At 33.5% G+C, this 22,784-nt stretch overlaps 1 protein-coding gene across 1 annotated transcript in view; it reads right to left on the bottom strand.

The window, feature by feature from the left end:
* The window catches only part of LOC149562982 (Tetratricopeptide repeat (TPR)-like superfamily protein), a 231,449-nt gene that overhangs the window by 125,368 nt on the left and 83,297 nt on the right, over positions 1 to 22,784 (bottom strand). Inside the window, exons 7-11 of the mRNA XM_089826419.1 lie at positions 8,074 to 8,209; positions 7,900 to 7,962; positions 6,387 to 6,467; positions 6,153 to 6,247; positions 5,901 to 6,051 (exon numbers count right to left, since the gene is read on the bottom strand). Coding sequence (XP_089682545.1) covers positions 5,901 to 6,051; positions 6,153 to 6,247; positions 6,387 to 6,467; positions 7,900 to 7,962; positions 8,074 to 8,209 — 526 coding nt within the window. The remainder of the gene's footprint in view (positions 1 to 5,900; positions 6,052 to 6,152; positions 6,248 to 6,386; positions 6,468 to 7,899; positions 7,963 to 8,073; positions 8,210 to 22,784) is intronic.

Below are 22,784 nucleotides of genomic sequence, written 5' to 3'. Positions count from 1 at the left end.
AATTAGAATCAACTAAAGTCACTCACAATCTGAAAAGGAATGCAATCTCAGTTGAGAACAAGGTTGAGAAATTTATAACTGATTTGAAGAATCATATAATCAATATTTAGCAGCTTCCGCAGATTCGTCTATTTCTGATTTTGAGAAGAATGGGATGTCAAACAACCCTCAACATTAATTATGTCTATCAGATTATTTTAAGTATCCAAGTTTCTTGCTGAATGTAGCTCATTGTTCTAGGACCTTAATTAATAGTCATTCAAGCTCTATTTTTGTGTTATTTTAATCCATTCTATTATTAGGCGTTGTATTTAATTAGACAACTTTGCTTTTTACTTAATGCTTTTTGTAGTGCCTGTAAACTCTATTTAAGAATGCGTATTGCTAATACAATCTAAGCCTATTTTTTAAATTTTTGATGGTATTAGAATAGGAGTTGGTCTAGGTATGACTCTCTCATGGGAGGGCCCATGATGACAAAAAATTTGGAGGATTTTTTTCTTAGCTTCTCTTTGGGCAGGAAACCCTAAATCTCGCAAACAGATTTTTACTTCTGGGTTTTCCAATGGAAACAGGTTTTTAATCATTTTTATCCCTCAAAAAATTTCTAGGGTTTTAAACTTTTTTTCTCTTTAAAAATAATCGGAGGGCTTTAATATTTTTTCCCTCACAAAATATCTTGTGGGTTTTAAAAAGAATCCTCAAAAATTATCTACTAGGTTTTAATAATTTTCTTTCAAAAATATTTGGTGGGTTTTTTCAATTTATCCTCTAAAACAAAGTTTTGTCTTCTCTGATTGGTGTCTTGGATTCTGTGTTTTGGTTTTGAACTTTTCATTTTTCACCTCGAAAATCATGATTGGTTTTGATTAGTTTGTACCTAAGTCACAAGGTCCGAATTCGAGTTCGAATTCGAGTTCGAATTCGAGTTCGAATTCGGGAACTATAAAATTCGGATGAAGTTCAACAAGGTAAGAAGTTCGAAAAAAATTCGACACTAAATTCGCCTTTGTATAATTTATTTATTTTAAAATATAAATAATCTATCTACCAAATTATCAAATAATTAAACATAGCTAAATAGATTAGAAATCATTACATGTATACAAGAATATAAATATAAACCACAACGCACACAAGAAATTGCAATTACAAATATTTAATTAAACTAAATTTAAAATTAAACATAATTTTGGATAAAATAAAACTACTAAATTAAATTCGGTTTTAAAATTAAATAAACTAAACAAATTTTAAAATATTTATAAATTGACTAGATAATTATTTTAATTTAAATTCAAATGTTGTTAATTTCATACATTACTAACTAATGTATAGACATATAACAAAATATTAAAATTTAATAATGAAATGTTAACATTAATATTTGATAATGAAATGTTAACAGTAATATTTGATAATTAAATGGTTATATTAAACATTAATACAAAATAAATAAAATATTATAAATTATATCATTATAAACATAGAATATACTCTTAAATATTTTTGAAAAACAACCCTAAAAATTAAATTCTATATGCGTCCGCCACATTCAGAGTCACAAACTGACGGAACAGAAGCGGAAGCCACATACGCAGAGGTGTGGGTGTACCAGTTTTCAACCCTGTTCGAAAAAGAACAATTTTTAAGCTTCTATCGGGTAGTATTATTTGTATAGGGGGCAACGATAGAACCAGAGCCATTGACAACAGATCGAGTTGTTGCAGCGACGAATTTATGGCGAACAAAAACGAATTTTTTGGGGTTTTTAAAAATTCGAAGATTTTGAATTTCATTCATGAAATCCGCCGAACCTTGTGACATGGGTTTGTACTACAAAAAACATGTTTTTTTTTTATCAAATTTCTCACCTCAAAAATTGTGTTTGGTTTTGGTTGAATTTACTCAAAAATTATTTTTGGCTTCTATAATTCGCTAAGTTTGTGAGGGATTCTCTATCAAGGATTCTTGTTTTCAAGATTTTACCATTTATTTTGAAAAGATGATGCTTTGTTCACTTCTAAATTCTAATCATGGTATCTTGCAGTTTGTTTTGGGGCATCCTACTCTTCTGCAAAAGTTTAGAGGGTTTGTCAATTTTTCCTCAAAATTGTGGCAATTGTTCTCAACATTTCTCTATATACAGGAAAGAACAATTTTTTATCCAAGATCAAGTTGTACATTTTCTAAATGATTTTTGCTTAGAAGTTTCACAGATTTAGAGAGCATTAGTGGCAGACACATCTTAGTGGGAGAGTTAGTGGCAAGCTCTACTCTCTTGTTGCAGACCATTCTGAAGAAGGGGACAGCCTTATCTTTTCACAGTCGTTGACATTCTGAAGATCCATGGAGAGTCTCAACAACAGCAAAATGCTCTGAAGAATTTATGACAAGAAGACATTTACAGTCTTCTATAGGGTAGTTGATAGAATGGCCAATAAGGGAGAATGTCAGATTATTTTTAGTATCCTAGGCTCTTGCTAAATTTGGAAGGTTCTCCTAGAACCTTAGTTAACAGTCATTAAGGCTCTAGTTTTTAGTTATCTTAATCAATTCTATATTTTGACTTTGTCATTATTTAGATAGTTTTGCTTTTTTATTTAACAATTTTTATGCCTGTAAACTCTATTTAAGAGCGTAGATTGTTATTACAATCTAATTCCAGTTTTTTTAGGTTTTAATGTCTCCTATTTGAATGCATCAAACCCACAACCTGCATTTTTCACACATTTGATGTGATCTGAAAATTCCGAAAAGAAAATTGGAAGGAGAATTATTGCCAAAAATCAAGATAAGTTCTATTGTCAAAACTATTGATATAAATTGAATACCATAATTAAATTTCATAATTTTTTATAAAGTTATTTATAAATATTATGTGATTCTCACCTTGACCTGGAATTATTGTTTTAGGGCAAAATTAGGAATAATCTACAAAGGGCCACTACAAATAGCAAGTTGTACACTTCCACCTTGACATCAATTTTAAACATATCAGGAGGGATGCCCTGGCATTCACAACTAATCACAGTAAAGGTGGTGCTGCAGTTCTTATTGGGATTAGATGGAAGAATGTTGTATCCAAGTGGGGCTTCTCTCTATACAATAGAGCAATATTGGTGGTATTGAAAGGCAAAGATCTATCTTTCGGTGTTTGCTCCATTTATCCACCCAATGAATACAGGGACAGAGTTGAACAGTAGAAATAGATCTCACAATTAGAGAAAATCCCCTAGAGCATTGCAGGAGATTTTGACGAGGTTGAGGGGCATCAAGAAAAATTGGGAGGTTGCAAATTTGCTTGGAAAGCTGATGAAAAATTATTTTGGAAAAAGATGTTTTGCAAGCTCAACCTTTGAGATCACCTAGCAGGTAATAAGCTTGACAATCCAGGAGTGCCGTACACCCGGTGCAACTTTCAGCAAGGGTGGAATAGAAATCTATTGCAGGCTTGACCGCTTCTATGCCAACAAAGGCTTCTTCAGATGTAACAGGTGCCCAGGTGGCAATTATGTAAAAGCTGTCCCCTACTCACTTTCAGGACACCATCCCATTGTTGAATCTTGCATTAGACTAGAACTGATTCATTTGCATTGAATGTGAAACTTTTGGAATATGAGGAATTCCACAATGCTGCCTTCATTATCAAGCAATTCGACTCATGGCCACACATTGAAACATCAGTTGTTACTATCTGGAACCAAAACACTCACTCTTGGAAAAGGCTCTTTCAAGTTATCGGGAAAAGGCTCTTTCAAGTTATCGGGAAAAAGCTTCTAAAGATGCTAGACTGCTTTAAACAACCCTACATGAGAAGCTAATGATTGCAGAAAATGCCTTCAGAACAACCCTCTAATCTTGCTGCTATTAGAGACCTTAACAATGGAATTCAAGGACCAAAAGATAGAGCCAGGATTGACTGAATTAACCATGGTGGTAAAGAACCAAATACTTTTTCCAATTGCTCAGAAGGCCAAGGAAAGAAGTGATAATGTCTGGAAGGAGGGTGTCAAGTTCACTGATCAGAAAGATATCATTGATGATGCAAGTAGGTATGGCTAAAGGTAGAGATCAAATTAAGTTTTACATTAAGTTGTTTACCATTGAAGATAGAGGTAGGTATGGCTAAAGCTAGAGATCAATTAAAGCCATTATTCCTATAAAAAATTAACATGGAGGAAGCTGCAATAGGTGATAGTGATATCCCAGTTGACGAGATTAATAATGCAATAAGATCCTTGGGAAATGATAAAGACCCACTCCCAGAGGCAGACCTACGTAGAGAGCATGTGGGGCAACCTAAATTCTCCTAAGAAGAAATGTTTTTTTGGAAGTTATTATTGCATAAGCTACCTGTCAAGCAACCTAATGGTGAACTCAATACCTGTCCTGTATGTCGAATATCTAATACTTTCGTGCACCTTGTCTTTGAATGTTTGGTTGCCATGGGGATATGGGGAATGTCTGTCTTATGTGTGCATAATAAAATCTCTGTATCTCAAATTGTGCTTGTTAATATTTTGAGACTTAAAAGAGAATTCAATACTTTTTATTCTGTTTTATCAGTTGATATCCTGCGGTCTATATGAAAAATTAGGAATAACAATATTTTTTAAGTTGTTTCTAGATCCCACACTGAATCTCTGAGGAGACTCACCTAATTTGACATTGCTTTTCAAGTCACCATCACCCTGAGGCTCTCCACAAGGGAAATTGAGAGATTATTGCAGAATGGGACAGTGAACATCTTCTGGAAAGAAATATCTAACGGCTATACATGGACCAGAGCCACTTCAAAAAAGAATCAGTTTGAGATTGCACTGAGAAAATTTCTGGCAGAAATCAGGAATCAAGAAGAATGAAACAAAAGGGACAACGATCAACCATCTCAGGTAGAAGCTGCGCCTCCAATGGTTGTTCCTCCTATTGATATGGTTCCTCCAATGGTTATCCCGCCTACAGCACCACATCTTCCTATTCCAGCTACAACAGCAACACCTCCTCTGCCGGTAGCTGAAAGAGTTGTGCATCCGTATGCCCAAAGGATCAGAGAAGATTGTGTTCTCAGATGGATGGAAGACAGACTTGGTTGGATTGCTTGGATTGAGAGAAGAGGATATGATGCATTCGGAGATGGTTTATTCTAGGTTGCTGTTACAGGACCTTATTAGCAAGTAATATCTTATCAGTGTATTTTTGTATTTTTCTATTAGATATAAAGTACTTTCAGAAACTTGATGTAACTATGGTATAATCTTGCTCTGCAAGCAGTCAAATGGTAAACTCTCAAAGTATATAATGTTGGTCACTTTATATCTAATACAAGGAAAAACTAGGCAAGATTGATTTTAAATTTTTAAGTGAAACTTCATGCTTAAGAATACTTGAACAAAAGTATTACTGAAATGGGTGACATTTCATAAATTACTGATGCTTCACCTTTATGATAATCAACTGAATAGCACTTGTGAAACATTGCTCATTAGATGTGAGTCAATGTACATTGACTTGACAAAGTGCAACTGAATCCAAAACTCTAAAAGGTGTTATATGCTTTCTGAAAATTCTATGATTATTAAAATAATATGAATGGTGAATCTTTGTCAAATATACCGTCTGTGGTAATTTATATACTGAATTAAATCTCATACAAAGTAGCCATGCCTAATCCATGTGCCTTCAAATTAAAGCAATTGCTTGGAATAAAAGGGAACTAGTAAAAGTTATGCTATAGAATGAATGTAGAACAAAGAATTTACTAAATATCATATACGGTAAAATACATAATAGTGTTGAGGGAGGTACAATATCCAAACTAAGATCCTACTGATATAGCTTAAGAAGAATCTTTTCCTAATGTTCCTGCAATGCTCAGATTCTAGTATAAATCCACACACCTGGACGCCAGCATAACGCTTCCATGACTTATCAATTTTGTAATCACTGGATAGCAATCGATAATTTGATAACGCAAGTTCATAATCATGCAGCATGAAGGCATAGTCTCCCAATACTCTAATCTGGGACTCTATTGAGCTGAATGTATACCTTCAAAAAAATAGTTAACATGAATTAACTTAACACCACTGGCCAAAAGTCACTAGGAAAATAATTTCATGCAAGATTGGGTGGGGTTTACTATTTCATACAACGGGCCATTTGAGACATCAGAAGCATCATCTTTCCCTTTACGCCACCAGAGATTTTTTATCTGATTCTTCAAGCCCCTTCTTGTTGCCAAAACCTATCCATAGGAAACAATAGCAAATGATTCAATCAAACACTTTGGTATTCAATATTCCTGACAGATAGGACTACAAAATCAAAAGAAAAGCCCAAAGGTAATTAAACAAGTATGGGACAAAGTGTATGGCAAGTCATACCTGTTGATTTAAGGAACGTATTTTCTGCTCCATGTATGGGATAATATGTTTTACAGATAATTCTTGCATGAATTCGTTCATCTGCCAAAAAGCCAATTGTATCACATGTTCAACTATCCACTTCGATGTACACTACCTATAAATATCAAATGTTTTCCAATTTATGAAAATTTTAGGTTAAAGTGTCAGAGACCATTGAAAAATTAAAAGTACTTCAAGGAATAACTTCATACAGAAGAAAAGTAATACTAATATATCTAAGATCCTAAACTGGAAAACATAACAGTCTACTATTGTATAGAACTACAACAAAAGCATAGACATCAGCAGAAAAAAAAAGTCTTGCAACATTTTAAAATATGATGGAAAAGCTACACTTTCATAAAGCCAAAAAAATAATATTTATCAACAAAAAATGGGCATGAGTACAGGATACTTTCTTGAAGTTTCATCAAGGTAGAGAACCTTGTAATGCTAAGCAATCCTCTCTCATGATTACACTAGCAACTACCTTCTGCATGCTTAAAACCTGCATTGTAATGAAAAGTAGCAGAAAAAACTACCAACAAAAACATTTTTTTGAATATCTGTATCAGGAGAGTAGTCTTTGAAAACAAAACACTGGGTCTTATTTATAACATTCCAGAAAATATGGGACTACAATCTAGTAATCTAGTCAGACACCTCCCTTCCCTTAAGCCTGAGACCCTACGTGTCAAACCCGGTAATTACTTATTATTAGGATTTCAAATAGATATTAACAATATTTTACCTAGACTTGCATAGACCCCTCAATAAAGAATTAACCTGTTTAGATTCTATGCATCATGTCCTGCTTGATTCAAAAACAATCATCTAACCTCCGTGAACCTCAATTGCCATAAGAAAATCCCATTTTTATTGCCTTTGTCTGTCTCATTGCCCATTTCACTAGTTTCGATTGACCGCAAAGAATAAAGGTAGAATTATGATTGAATCAAATGCTTCAGATTTGATACAGTGCACTCCAGAGAAGAAAGATTTTGGGCAAATGCTGACAAAATTTGTCTCCAAAACATTCATGTTTATCCCTTTTGACAGTGACAATAATGCAAGACAAATGCTATAGGCAAAGATATATCTTAAGAACTTTGGGTGTGCTCAATGCACAAATGCACGAAGCAAAAATGACCAACATAACAATGCTTCTAGTTTCTGCATTATTAGCCAAACAGTAAGGCATAAATGTCTTTCTAGTAACCAATGCTCACTAAATTCTAAATGAATGTTTCGAGTGTGTTAGTGTATGGAATCAATTGCATGGTGATGGGATTGTATAGGTAGCTGATTCCATAAAACTTTTTAAAAATTCAATTGAACAATTTATTGCTCTTTTGTGCATCCAAGAGCTAATTCAAATGTTCATAATAGCTTGTACAGAAAATCGTGCATATAAAATCAAATTAATCACCTTCAAGGATGTAATATATAGTATATACTTTTACAAAACAAATATTGTCAATCTCAATCATACCTCTTCCAAGTCTGTTTTGTTGAGAAAACGGCCAAGAATTTTATCTGACATGGAGTTTCTCACCTGCAAGAAAACACAATATAATATTTCTAAATTTACATCTGAAGAAATTTACATATGATGAAACTAACCAACATCATCAAAATAAATGCATAAGTTAGAAGGTGAAATTACCAAAGATGGAGAAATAAAAGGAGACCAGATATCTTCTGGCAAGCAGTCTTCATTACTTTCAGAAGAATTAATAGTAAGAAGCTTGCAATCATTTGGCCCAAAAGTTACCTTCATTTCCTGTAAAATTTCATTTGCCCTGCAGACAAATATCTAACTTTATAAGCTATAACTCTAATTACCAAGATTTTCCCAACATTGAGAAACACACTCAGAATTAAACAGCATACCTATATTTTCTAAAGAAACTTTCAGTTCTAAGGCTAGAAGTATAAATTATCAATACGGGTAAACAAAAATATCTCTACAAAGTTTCAAACTATATGCATGTTCCCTCTGTTGAGACATTAAATAAAGGTTAAAATAAACTATTTCAAAGCTTATCTCCATGGATGTGAGATGGTATCAAGGTATGACCTCATGAAAATCCCATCCACAAGAGGTTTTTGTACAAAAGATTACAGGGATGCTGACACCTCCGATTTGGATGCCATTTTGGGTCTCGCAATTCATGAATCTTCTAGCTAATCTTGCCACAGTACATGTTTCTACTTACAGGGATTTTGTTTCTACTTCATTGTCTCAAATTTAAATTTTCAAATCTGACATTAAGATTTCCATTTTTCCCCTTTATATCTTGATTTTGGCATTAAACTAGACATCTCTAATTCATGTTCTTGCTGATTTTCTGCATCATGTTTACCTGCATTGATCATTCATGCATATTACTAAAATTTCATATTATTATTATTTTATTGTTCTATTAGCCGAATCGGGTACGGGAACATGTGTACGAAACGCTGGTACGGCAGAATTTTTTTAGGGTGTTGGGTACGGGTAACAGTACGTCCACACACACACACACACACACACACACATATAAAGTATTAATAATCTATATGTATGTGTGCTGCTAAAAAAACATACAAAGTTCAAAAACAAATTAAATTTAGAATTCACATACCTATACATATGCTAGCAGTTAAACAAAACCATTACAAATTTCAGATTATCAAACATAACTAATTTAATTTGAAATTCAGTTTGTGATATCAAAAAGATTGAACTAGTGTCATGAAATATAGTCATTGTTTGAAAAAGAAATAATACTAGAAATCACTGATCAGCTCACTAATCAGAACCACATGGGTCATCATCACTATCAAGATTGTCATCAACATTGACATTAGATGATTGAATCCCACTGGTACTTGTACTTAAAGTATGCTGGCTACTTAAATCCTCCATTGGTAAAGTTGGTGCACCAATAGGAAGATCCAAGTCAGTATTCTCCAGTTCTACATCCCATAACTTTGCTGCCCCTTCCTTGTACTCATCATATTTGTGAGTAAGAAGGTGCAAGTTTGATGCACATAGACTAAATAGGACAATCAGTACCCTGGTCGATTCCACAGCCGATTCCAAATGGTTTCCGTTTTGGAATCGATTCATTTTCAGGTACGAAGCACTGAAGGGTGATGATTCGGTAACGTAGTTCTATAGGCATTCACGTGTTTGGGAAGCTGGATAGTCACATTTGAGTTATACATTCCAGTCTCTTAAGTCCGAATGATTTGATGTATCCATACAAATAAAATTATAAATCGAGATTTTAGCTAAAAACCTTTGTCATGTCTTCAATCATGAATTATATTTCAAACCTTATTATATTTCATCCATGTTATTTTGTTTGCATCTAGACAGTTTCTTTGCAAGTCAAACAAAATAAGTGGCAGATGCCTTTGCCAACCTGATTGTCAAATCACATGAAATTATTATTTGGCAAGGGTAAAAGGATTTTAGTGAGGATATTTTATCCCTTTTATGTTTTGACAAGACATAGTACAGACAAGTGCTTTGTGTACAACAGAGAATTATTTTATCATCTGATATGATGTGAGATTATTAGGTCGATTAATTGGCATCACACTCTGTGGGCAATTATTTTAGTTTCGCTCAGTCATAGTTTTTTTAACCAAATTGTTCAACTCTTTCTCAGAGTTGAGATTCTTACCATCGGAGGTGAGTTGAAATGTGAGAAGCCGCCTAGCTGTAAAAAATGGAAGATGCTGAAGATCTGAAAAAAATAACTGAAGGAGGAGGGCATAACGTCTTATCTTGAGTCTCCATGGCTTTGATATGGACATTACCAAAGAGTTTCTGAAAGTACATGTATAGAGAAGGCAACTTAGTGACAGATGCCTTTGCCAACCTGATTGTCAAATCACATGAAACTATTATCCAGCAATAGGAAAGGGATTTTAGTGAGGATATTTTATCCCTTTTACGTTTTGACAAGAAAAACAGTAAAGAGGGGGTGATTTAAAGCAATCATGACAATGGCAGATAAGTGGTTTGGTCACAACAGAAATTATTTTATTGTCTGAAATGATGTGAAATTATTAGGGCAATTAATTGGCATCACGCTTTGTGGGCAATCATTTTAGCTAGGCTTCTCTATATGTGCCTTTCTTGTCCTTACTCGATGTCTTGATTTGTTATTCGTCAAGTCTCGTTGATCGTTGGTACTTGAATTATTGACAATTGTTATCATTAAACGGTATTATTAAGAGTTTAATATTTAATATTTAAGAATTGTTAGTATTTTTTATTGTCAATATTATTATATATTAATATTAAGTAGTAATTACTTAATATTGATATTTTATTATTTTGTATTAAAAATTGTTATTAATATTTTGTTTGATCAGCAAATGCTTTTGACTGAAGCTATGAACCACTGGAGTCATAGAGGGGGGCCTCATTCCTGTGGTAAGGTAAATTTTATCCAAGGTACAATATCAAGGCATTAACACCTCCAAGTCTAATAGTCTGTGGAAATTGCCCTGGTTGGTCAGTCAAGGGTGTTGGATGTTTTTGTCATTGATGTCAAAGGATGGCGATCAAGATTGTGTAAACATTAGAAGAATTCAATTGAAGTGCTTGACCTGTTTGACCAGCTTCAGCAGCTTAGCTTGGTTGAGTTGCCCGTGTGCCTACTTGGCTGAGTTAGATATGAGCTGGGTCCTTGGGTGCATACTTGTCATGAGCTAGCTGCCTGCCTTTTATCTACTTGTCATTAAAAGATCAAGACATTTAATAATTTGAGTATGATGGTGGCTGGGAGGTGTCAAAACTGTGTATCATGTGTCCTCGTTTTTATCAAGAACTGCTTGCATTTTACCATGTCATATAGGTGGAGTTTTGATATTCTATATTTGTGGTGGACAGCTGACATTTCCTTCTTGGGAGAAATATAATGGAAATCACTAAAATTGTCTCCATTTTATTAAAGACAAAAGTGACAGAGCTGTCAGTAATTCTATTTCCAGGTCTCGCGATATCTGGCTGAGTTTCAAACAAAACTTTTGAAGCATTAAGATATCATATCATGTATGCTTCCAGAATTATGTGGAGGCTGTCAGATTTGTGTAGCGCCTCTACCAACATGTGTTAAAGTAATAGCTTCAGTCGGATCTGATAAGCATTGATATCAGTATATGGAACAACTGTACACATTCCTATATATATATATATATATATATATATATATATATATATATATATATATATATATATATATACATGCATATGTTTTGATTCGTCCACATACTGATATCACAATCATTCTAATACCTGTGATATTGTCCAGATCGGGCTACTTATAAATATGATCAAATTTATGTACTGATGTATTATCTGACTAAGGCAGATTAGTTCTCACCCTGTGATCGAGCTTGTCTATTACATTGCAATTTCTTTAATATGAGTAACCTTATTTGCTCGGGCACAATATATATTATATCTGTTACGTCAACGGCTGTTGTACATGCCTGTTGTCGACAGCATATTAGTTTATTAAGTGACCAGTTAGTCAAACCATCTAGGGTCATGACCCTACATGGCAATAGCCATGTAGGGGACATGCCCCGACATGTATGTGACCTTTTGTATTATATATGTGTGTGATATTTACTGTGGGAAAATATCAATAACAACAGCATACGATTACCCAGCGAATATGCATTATCATCTGCAAATCTTTATATTAATCATACTTCTGTGGTCATCAATATCTGCAGTAAGAATAGACCATTCTAATTTATTAATAGTAATAACAGTACACAACAAAGAAGTATTTATCAAATCTGTGAAGTAATCATCTGATTGAATCTGAAAATAAAACTATTGTTCTCTATCTCTGATCCTAAATTCCTTAACATGGTATCAGAGCAAGATTGGTAGATAGAGGTCAAAAACAAATTGTGAAAACACCTTCAAAGAGTTCTTGAATTATTTAATCTACTCATAGGAGCAATCATGGTGACCAGAGTCAAGCTAGAAGACAAACTTGATGGAGCATCAAACTTCGTATCCTGGAGAATATGAATCATGATCGTTCTCAAAGAACTCGAATTACAGTAATATGGGGAAGAGAACAAATTCATGCCTGAAAATGAACCTGACAAAACAGTATGGAAAAGACATAACAATAAGGCCATGAAGATTATACTTGATTATGTAAAAGATCACATTCTTCCATACATAGCAAAATCTTCAACCACATTTGAGATGTTTATGACTATTCAAAACTCATATGAAATCAATAATACCAGTAGATTGCTTACTCTAAAAATTCAACTCCTTCACATCAAGATGAACGAAGGAGAAACCGTCACATCTTACTTCTTCAGGATATCAGAATTAAGAGACCAGCTTTCTACTCTCAAAAATATTGTAAATGATGGAAGAATTATCCTTGATAGCTCTTAAAGGGTTACCAACTACATGGGAATCCAACTCTAATTAAATTTGATCAACTAAAGGATGATGGTACTCCGGAGGAATCACGATTGATTACAAGAGGAATCATACCTAATAAAGGAGAGGAAGTCCAAGCCTTAGATGTGGACTCAAACAATAAAAGGAAGAGACATTTTAAGAAAAGAGGGAAGAAAAATCAGAATTATAAGAACAGAGAATTTTAAGTTCAATGTTACAAATGCAACAAATTTGGACATACACACATGTATTGTCCAGAAAGGAAGAAAGCCCTTGTCAAAGTATCTGAAGACAAGGAACCTGAAAACTCACTATTCTTCCTTGCCCCAGCAAGTGAGCTGAACTCCAATAAGAATGCCTGGATAATTGACAGTGGAGCATCTAGACACATAGCTAGATTTAGAGACCAATCTGAAACCTTTGAAGGACACTCAACCGAAGAAGTCACAATAGAGGATAACTCCGCTTACCCTGTGAAAGGAATTGGGACCTTCTCAGTTCAACTGGAAACTGGAGTTATCTTTCAATTAAAAGATGTTATATATGTACCAGATATCAAGAGAAATCTAGTCTCTATTTCAGGTCTAGCAGATCAAAGGTATCGCATTACCTTCCAAGAAGATAAGGTCCTATCTTGGCCTAAAAATGCAATCTCTATTGGATTTAGATATGGAAGTCTATATAAACTATGTAACACTCAAAATTTAGCCCTAAATCATGAAATCATAAAGAACAATAAGATATAGCACAGAAGGCTGGGTCACTTACACTTCCGAGCTCTACCTTCCATATTGAAAATTGTGAAAGGCATACCTACCCTGAAATCTGAACATGAAGAAACATGTAAAGGTTGTGCACTAGGGAAGAACTCCAAAACATATTTCTCTCATAGTGTGTTGATGTTTGATAGCTTCAAGTCGATAATCCTATTTTATTTGTGTTCTTTATATTTGACATATCAGGTTATTGTTATATGAGAAAAATTAATATAATATAATATATATATATATATATATGTGTGTGATTAAATTTGTTATTATATTAATTATCTGATTAGTGAATACACATGACTTATGAAGGGACATGTCTATTCATGGCCTATTCTCCATAATATAAATCTAAGAGGATGTTGCATTTGGAAGAAACATACCAAACACAAAGGCAGTGCTATTACATCTGCAGTTGACCCTTAGAAAAACAACATGGTATCAGAGCTGGGTTGGGAATAAAGATGTTAAAGATTATTTTGCAACAAAGAGAAAAATAATTGAATAGCACTTGGTAGAGCTGACCAAGTGTCTGCAAAAACAAAAGTGAATATCGAGTGACTGAAAAATAGTGCAGTATGCATTTGTTTATAGGAACCATATTCCATGTAAAAAATGGACAGACCTACCACTAATGCCAGCACAGTATTAACCTGAGATAGGAAAACAGAAGTGATGCGGAGTATTGCAGGCAATGAAAGGACATGGAGTACGATAACAAAAAGTGGGGTTAAATTATATTTTCATTTCCAAAATTAACTCCTGCAGTGCAGAAAACTGGACAAGCTGTAACGTGACAGGTAATACGGACAACCAAAAAATATGTGCTACAAATCATTCTTTTAAAAGAGCAAAACACGTAGGTGATTCAACTCCATCATTTAATCCAAACCACTGTGTATGGAGAGAGGTATAAGTTGAAAGTCGTTCCCCTAAGTTGCCATTGAGGTTGGCAATCTATTTCAAATCCCCTGTAATTCCGTGCAAAGAAGCCATGTGGAAACCACTCAAAGGGCAAAGACTTGGAAAGATTTTAAGGAAATTAAAGAGGGAAGAATCACTATTGTATGAATGCCAAGTCACCACCCTAAATTACGTATCAATTAGATGAAACAGAAACAAAGGTGAATTATTATTGACGAATAAGGAAAACATAAATAGGCACAGGTAAGATCAAGACTGCCATGTATTCCATGGACCGTTGGTATATATTAAAATGTGGACAAGGTATACAGATATATGAAGTAGAGGTCATATTCCATCTAAATCTTCACGCAGAACTCTATTAGACATTTTTTGAGTTCACCAATTAGATGTTTGTTAACTATCTAACCCTAAATACCTGATAATCATTTATCTACCACCTTAATCGATTTAAATGAATATAAATCCTACTTGATGAAGAGACCAATTATATAAGAAGCACAAGAAAAATATATATATTTATATTTCTATGACAGTAAACAATTTCTTCATACGAGAATTTAAGACAACAATCGAATACTAGGAATGAAGATCATAGAGAACTGATTTAGAAAAAATATTTTCTACAAATCAATACGAGAGAAAAATACTGATCATATTACTTATATGATGAGAGAAAAATACTGATCATATTACTTATATGATGTAAAAGTGTATTAATGATAATGAAATCTATTACAATTTCAATTCAAAATATAAAATAGTTTAGAGAGGCCATGCCTGTTCATCAAGTCCTTTTGAAAAAATAACTATCTTAACATAATCAAGTTTTTAAAAAGATAGAATTAGTCATCATCTAGACACAAATAAACACATGAAAAAATCTCCTTGTATTTCTTACGTTCATGGGTGTCAACATCATGGATGGTATTCCTCTCCTTGAACTCATTTTTAATCATCTTCTCCATGTATTGGTAGCTTCCATTACGGGCCAACCAACCATTCCTTACAACACTCAATGTATTTTGCATTACACTTTTAAATCCTTCTATCCAATTGATTTCATCCTTTTAATTCCCATCATTATCAATTAATTCAGGTAATACCATTACCATAGTGATTTGAACCATTCATACTTTGATTCTAGTGCTTTTAAATACAAGATGTGTTTGGAAACTAGTTGTTCAACATGAGAAATAGAGCTAGTGTTAGAATCTTTTTTTGAGGCATATATCATGTCGCTTTGTATCAAACATGTATTTAAACTTTTATACTCCAATACATCCACATAAATATTGTGATGAGAAATCCAAAAAATATCAATCCATATCGTCAGATTAGCAAACCTTTTATGGAGAAGAGTAGAGAACATTCAAAATCTGGGATCTTGCATTTTCAATAATAACTATACATCTTTCAAAAAAAGAATTAACATATTATCATCCCTTAAAGAAGCATCCTCTAACAACAATCCTTTATTTTTCAATTTAAAGGTCTTCCTTTCCTTTACCAATAATTGAATTTGATCTTTATTTAGATTAGAGATATTACACCAATATCAATAATGGTTATTGGGTCAACTTCACCCACTTTGAGAGTCCTAATATGTTCAAATTCTTTTTGTATATCAATAACTCTAGATCTCCTGTGTTTGGGCATATAGTGCCCATATAAACATGAATTGCTCATTTGGATTGTACCTAGATCCAATGTAGATCTCTTTCACTCCCTCTACATTCGGCTTATAGTTTTTATCATCTCTACGCACAAAGATGTTGAATACTAAAGGTGCAATCAAATCCCATCCTAGGAGCACCATGATCTCTAATTCTTGTATAATTTGCCTTCCTCTTTTGGGTGACATGGTACTATTCTCTTGATCGACGTCCATATTCAATCTATTTAATAATTGTTGCTAATTATTAGGTGTAACAATAGGGATTGAATCCCTAAATTTCCTTCCCTTAAAATTATGTAGAAAATTCATTAACTCATTAGACTTAACAAACTGATCGTCAAATGAAAAAACAGTCAGAGGATGAAAGACTAACATCAATATCAAAATTTAGTGTTTTAAACACTTCTTCTTTTATGTTAGGTAAGTCTTCATATTCATCATTTACAATCCTTGGAACTTTCTAAAATTGTGACTACCCTCCATTCTCACTAGAAGATTCTCCAATAGATGATATATATTCCATTTCTTGCATTTTCTTCATCTTCCACTAGGCTCTGATACCAATTGTTAGAAATAAAGAAAATTCGTATTCTTCCATAGCCTATTCATCCTCTTCATCTTCTTAATTTATAAAGATGTCCTCTACAAGAAAAGGGATATGAATGTATCCACCAAGATTTTCTTCTTTCTTGCATAATTTATATAACCCTCAGGGTAATATCCCTTCCTCAGATTGGATTCCCTCATGTCGTACTGTATCATTTTATCTTGGATAAGATCATATGCTTTTGTAAAATCATGAAAAAATGTGCATGACATGAAGGATTCTTAGTAATATGCAGATAGATTCATAAAACTTGAATATTCCATTTTTTGGAAAATTTCCAAATAGATACTATGTCAAAATTTATTTTGGGAATTCTTCTTAAGTTTTCCTTCAAAACCAAATACCTACATCATGGTGAAGTTCACGTGGGCATACCATTCCCCCGATTTATGGTCTACTATTTTTCTTTCACCAAAAATCCTTTGGCCTCAAGAGTCATTTTATTTAATCAGAAATTGAATAATTACAAGGACGGTTATACATACTATAAATGGTTTTCACTCAATTAACATTATCACATTTCCACAATTCATTTGTAAAGAAAGTTCTTTTCTGGATTTGACTGTCTATGCTTTTTAGCATCAGCATTTTGGACCACACTATGTGATCCATCACCAAGATGAAAAAATACAAGATTGGAAACTAAAAAGATGTAGACCAAACCTTGCTCAAGAGATATAACATGATAACATAATGAGAGTTTGTAAACCTAGAATCCCAAATTAATGTCCATAACTGGACTGGGAGTGACTTTCCTTTTTTACCAATCTTTATGATCTTTAATTCTTCTAGCCATATCCCTACTTCCTAACCATAGAAGAGTACAATATGTATCAGAATGGAATAATGTTTCAAATAATTTTTCTTAGGGTCATTTTTTATTGATATTTTTGAATAATTTAAAAACAGATTTTGAAGGGACTCAAAGCCCTTGACAACTTTTAGAGAAAAAAAATTCAATGAAAGTTCCATGGGAAAATTCTACTAGAAGACACTAAATAGCATTTGAAGACAAACAAAAGGAATAGTGCAAAGGAACACACTATTCAAGACCAAAAGAAATTGACAGAGTAGAAGAAATAAACAATAAACTCAATCTTCCCAATGTGATTGAATCTAAGAAGCCACAACCTATACAAAACAAGGAAGAAATAGGATATTCCTTTACTTCCCTTCTTCTAGGAGTGTATAGTCATGTCAAAATGAGGAGAGGGCATATGATGGTGTTTTCCAACAATTGGGATCCACCCCTCCTCCACCATAGAAGACTTCTCCTACCAATCCTAAGAAATCAGATGTTGAGACCCTGAAATAGAAGCAAGAGAAGAACCAGGCGCAACAGAACCAACAAGAAACGTTCTAGATAGAACCAAGAATGGGAACCTCTATAGGGGAAACGACATTAGAACCAACAATAGTAGAATAAAACACATCATTCTTAAAAGTTCCAACATTAGAATATTCCTGCAGAAACAAATCCTACCTCCTCCAATAAAGGAGAAATAGTAGACCCAAATTTACCATCTATAATAGATAGACCAGTAGGAACAGGAACCCAAGCCCACAAAGAAGAATCAAAAAATAGTTTGACCAATGTAGAGCTAGAATTTAAATCAACACTAGCAATAGAATAACTAGAAGTTTTTCCAGTAGACCCAACAATAACAATACCAACATAAGGGACACCTAGAAACTTTCCAACATCAGAGCAATCAGAAGTAATACCAATAAACTTAAGAGGAACAAAACAACCAGAAGAGATATTTGTGGAACCAACAATCTTAATACCAACAAAAAGAGACTCCTACACAAAAATTTGGGAAACTATTTTCTTAATAATAGTGTAATGTTTACAAGAGGCACTCGTCCACCAAGAAATAGATTGTTTTGTCTTAACCCTCTCTTACTCGCATCGGGTTACCAAATGACCCATTTTAAAGAACTTCCCACAGTTGAAGGGGAGCCCTTTATATTCCAAAGTTCAAATCCAAAATGCTTTATAATGCTCTAACTTAATCATCTCTGGCAACCCCTTAGAGATGTCCATTTCCACCAGGATCTATGCATAAGTAGAATGAATAATATCGAATGACTCATCATCCACCACCAAGAAATCACTGAGAGAGTTTCCCGCAGGTTCCAATAGGGAGTCAACACAAAGATGAAGAGGAAGATGGGGGGACCTCACCCAAATTAGAAACTAGGAAAATGATTCAAAAGTGGGGGGAAATTTGAGGTGACATAGTTTTACCATCAATAAAAAATGATCTTTCCGAGTGAAAGAATGATCACGCAAACTCAACTTTCTATCCTTAAAAATTTTCAAACTTATCGATTAAAAAACCTTTGGAGATATGGAAGATGTGAACAATACCATATTGTAAGTTTTCTACAAATTCTGATCAACCAAAACTGATATAATGTCTTTAGTCTTGTTGAAGATGGTCTTTAAATATAATAGACCATATATTAAGTGTTCTCGGAGTATGATGTATTAATCTGAAAATGTTTTTATCCCTGCTATAAATCACATAAGGCAGCAATGCTAGAGGAGCAGACTTATCGTATTTCGTGTGTCCTTTATCCACTTTCTTACCTCTTGTGTATATAGCACCCAAGAGGCATGTCCTTAGAAAGGACATGACTCTTTCCAGGTCGTCCCTATATATAAATTAATAATTATATTGCCAAGATTGGCGTCTCCAAGAATTTACAGTTAGTTAGTAATTATACTAACTATAACTATGCAAATAGAACATTATTAAATGCTCCCAAGGAAGGCGTCATTTAGGTTAGTCATATAAGGTATTTATGAGGCTAATCCACCTAAGGATCTTCATGCTTTACTAGATCCGTACGATCTGCAGTTCAGATCAGTATGATATTAGAGTTATATAGAATTAACACTCCCTCTTAACTTGATAATCATATTGAGAGATAACATATCTAGCATCATCAATTAAGATGAATAAGCATAGATTGATAATCTAAATCTATCTAAATCTTTTAAGCATGTGGTATCATTGAACACATGATACTATGTCATATTATTATACCTGTGATATGACTTATCACTTATACTTGTGATAACAATATTGCATGCAATGCAATATACAACATAAAATTCGGAAAGTGATTAAATTCTTCCTTTATCCAAGTTGTGACTCATAGGTACTAGCAGGCCTATATCACAATATAATCCTGAGTTAAGATCTACTAGTACACAAGATAAAATTCAGAGAATGATTAAATTCTTCCTTTATCCAAGTTGTGACTCATAGGCATAGAAATGTCTACATCACAATGTGATCTTGAACTCATTCAGATCTAACAGTAAATCTCTGTTGTTCAGTACATTATCTCTTAGATCGTCATCTCTCATAATGTCTTTTATACAAGTGTTCGTTATCTTAGAGATCATCACCTCTAAGATAATGAATACAAATGGTGAAGCCCATAACAGTCAATGGCCTGACAAGAATAATTTTTAACACAATTATTTTATTAATAATTGAAGAATACAAATGTATTCTAATTCAACCATACCAAGTCTTTTCCTGAAGTGATCTACCTTCACTCGAAAAAGAGGTTTGGTAAGAATATCTGTTGTCTAATCTACAGTGCAAATGTATTCTAACTTGACAATTTTCTTATCTACCGTATCTCTTACATAATGATAAGGAATTTCAATATGCTTGGACTTGTCATGAAAAACTGGATTCACAGAAAGCTTGATGGAACTTTGATTATCACAGTGAATAATAGTGGGATTCATGGGTTGACAAAATAATCCCACAAGTAACTTTCTAAGCCAAACTGCTTCTCGAGAGGCCATTACTGCTGCAACGTATTCAGCTTTTGTGGAACTCTGTGCTACGGATGCCTACTTTTTGCATGTCCTGGATATCATCGCTAAGCCTAAATTGAAACAACATCCTGAAGTGCTTTTCCTATCAATAACACTTCCAGCCCAATCTGAGTCTATAAATCCATGTAAGTCCAACTCAACTTTCTCATACTTGAGCCCAAGGTTGAGAGTGCCTTGTAAGTATCTCATAATGTGTTTGACTGCAACTAGGTGAATCTCCTTTGGCTCACACATAAGCTGACTTAAGGCAATAGCAGCATAGCAAATATTAGTTCTTGTATTTCCCAAGTACATAAGAGACCCAATCATTTCTATATAAAGAGTAGAATCTATGGAGGGTGATTTTGCTACTGCTTCCTTAAGTTTGTGTGGATTAGTCTCCATAGGAGAAGACATAGGTCTGCAGTTCCACATTCCAAATCTCTTCAAGATGCCTATTGTATACTTTCCTTGATTAAGTATGATGTTGTCAGAGTTAAGCCATACATCTAGTCCTAGGAAGTAATGAAGGAGTCCTAAATCTTTCATATCAAATTCTTGGATTAGATCTTTCTTGCATTGATCTATAAGATGATTATCACCTATTATTAGTAAATTGTCAACATATAGTATCAAAATTATCACATCATCTTTATTCTTTTTATTATAGAGATCTCGACCAGCTTCATTCTTAGAGAATCCTAAACTAGTGAGATATGTATAGATTCTTTCATACCATACCTTGGTTGCTTGTTTAAGCCCATAGAGAGCTTTTTGAGTCTACAAACAAAGATTTTAGGATTATGACTTTCAAATTCTTCAGGTTGTTCCAAATATACCTCTTTTGTAATCTTTCCATTCAAAAATGTTGTTTTCACATCCATCTGATGTACTTTCCATCCCTTTGATGCTGCAATAGCTAGGACTGCTCTTGTAGAGATGTATCTAGCAACTGGAGCAAAGGTTTCTTCATTATCAATTCCCTCCTTCTGAGAGAATCCTTTAGCTACAAATCTGACTTTATATTTGTCAATGCTACCATCAACAGCATGCTTGATTTTAAATACCCACTTAAAAGAAACAACAGAATTTCCTTCAAGCCTTGGAACAATTTCCCAACATCATTCTTAATAATGGATTGGTATTCTTTCGTCATAGCATCCTTCCAAGCTGTATGTTTAATAGCATCTTAAACACTAGTTTGTTCTGATTTAGATAAATCACTCATGTTTGTTGCATAGCTATAAAATCTTTTGGGTCTTTTTCTTTCTTAGGATTTCAAGTTCCCTCAAGATTAAGATTTTGAATTTCAACTTCGATTTCTTCAATGTTCTCCCTCTGAAACTCAGATTCATGATTTTCTTCAGAACTAGGTATATGTGTAAGATCTTCAAAACTTATGGCTCTTTGAATGCTAAATCTTCTTCAAATATTACATTCGTACTAAGTTCAATGTTTTTCTAACCAGGTATGTAAACTCTATATGTTTTAGATGTTTCACTATACCTGACAAAAATACCTTTCCTCTTGGAGGGTCCTAACTTCGTTCTCTTTTCTTTTGGAACGTGTATGTATATTGGGCACCCAAATATCCTAAGATGACTTATATTTAGTTTAACTGTAGAAAGACTTCTTCAAGAGTTTTATCTCTAAGGTGGGGAGTGAGGACTTTTGTTTTGAAAATAGACAACAGTACATGAGGCTTTTGCCCAAAGATAATATTCTAAATTTTGATAAAATATCATAGCTCTTGTTGCTTCTATAATTATTCTATTCTTCCTTTCTGCTAACCCGTTTTGCTATGGGTTATAAGGAACAGTATACTCCCTCTTAATTCCTACTTCTTTACAAAAATCCTAAGAGTTTTAATTTTGTGTCCTGGTAGGTTTTTAGTTAAGGATTTGAATTCTTTAAATCTTTTAAGGATTTATTCTTATTCTTTACATTTTAACAAGTAAATCCATGTTTTCTTTGAGAAATCATCTATAAAAAGTATATAGTACTAGAATCCTCAAAGAGAAGGAATAGACATAGGTCCACAGAAATCTGAGTGGACTAATTGTAAAACATTGTTAGTATTTCTAGTGTTATCTTGAAATGGACTTTTGG

The sequence above is a fragment of the Cupressus sempervirens genome, chromosome 4 (assembly GCF_028749045.1).
Source record: "Cupressus sempervirens isolate cs-2001-9-10 chromosome 4, ASM2874904v1, whole genome shotgun sequence".
Lineage (NCBI taxonomy): Eukaryota > Viridiplantae > Streptophyta > Pinopsida > Cupressales > Cupressaceae > Cupressus > Cupressus sempervirens.
Note: the sequence above shows the minus strand (reverse complement) of the source record. Positions and strands in the feature narration are given on the sequence as shown.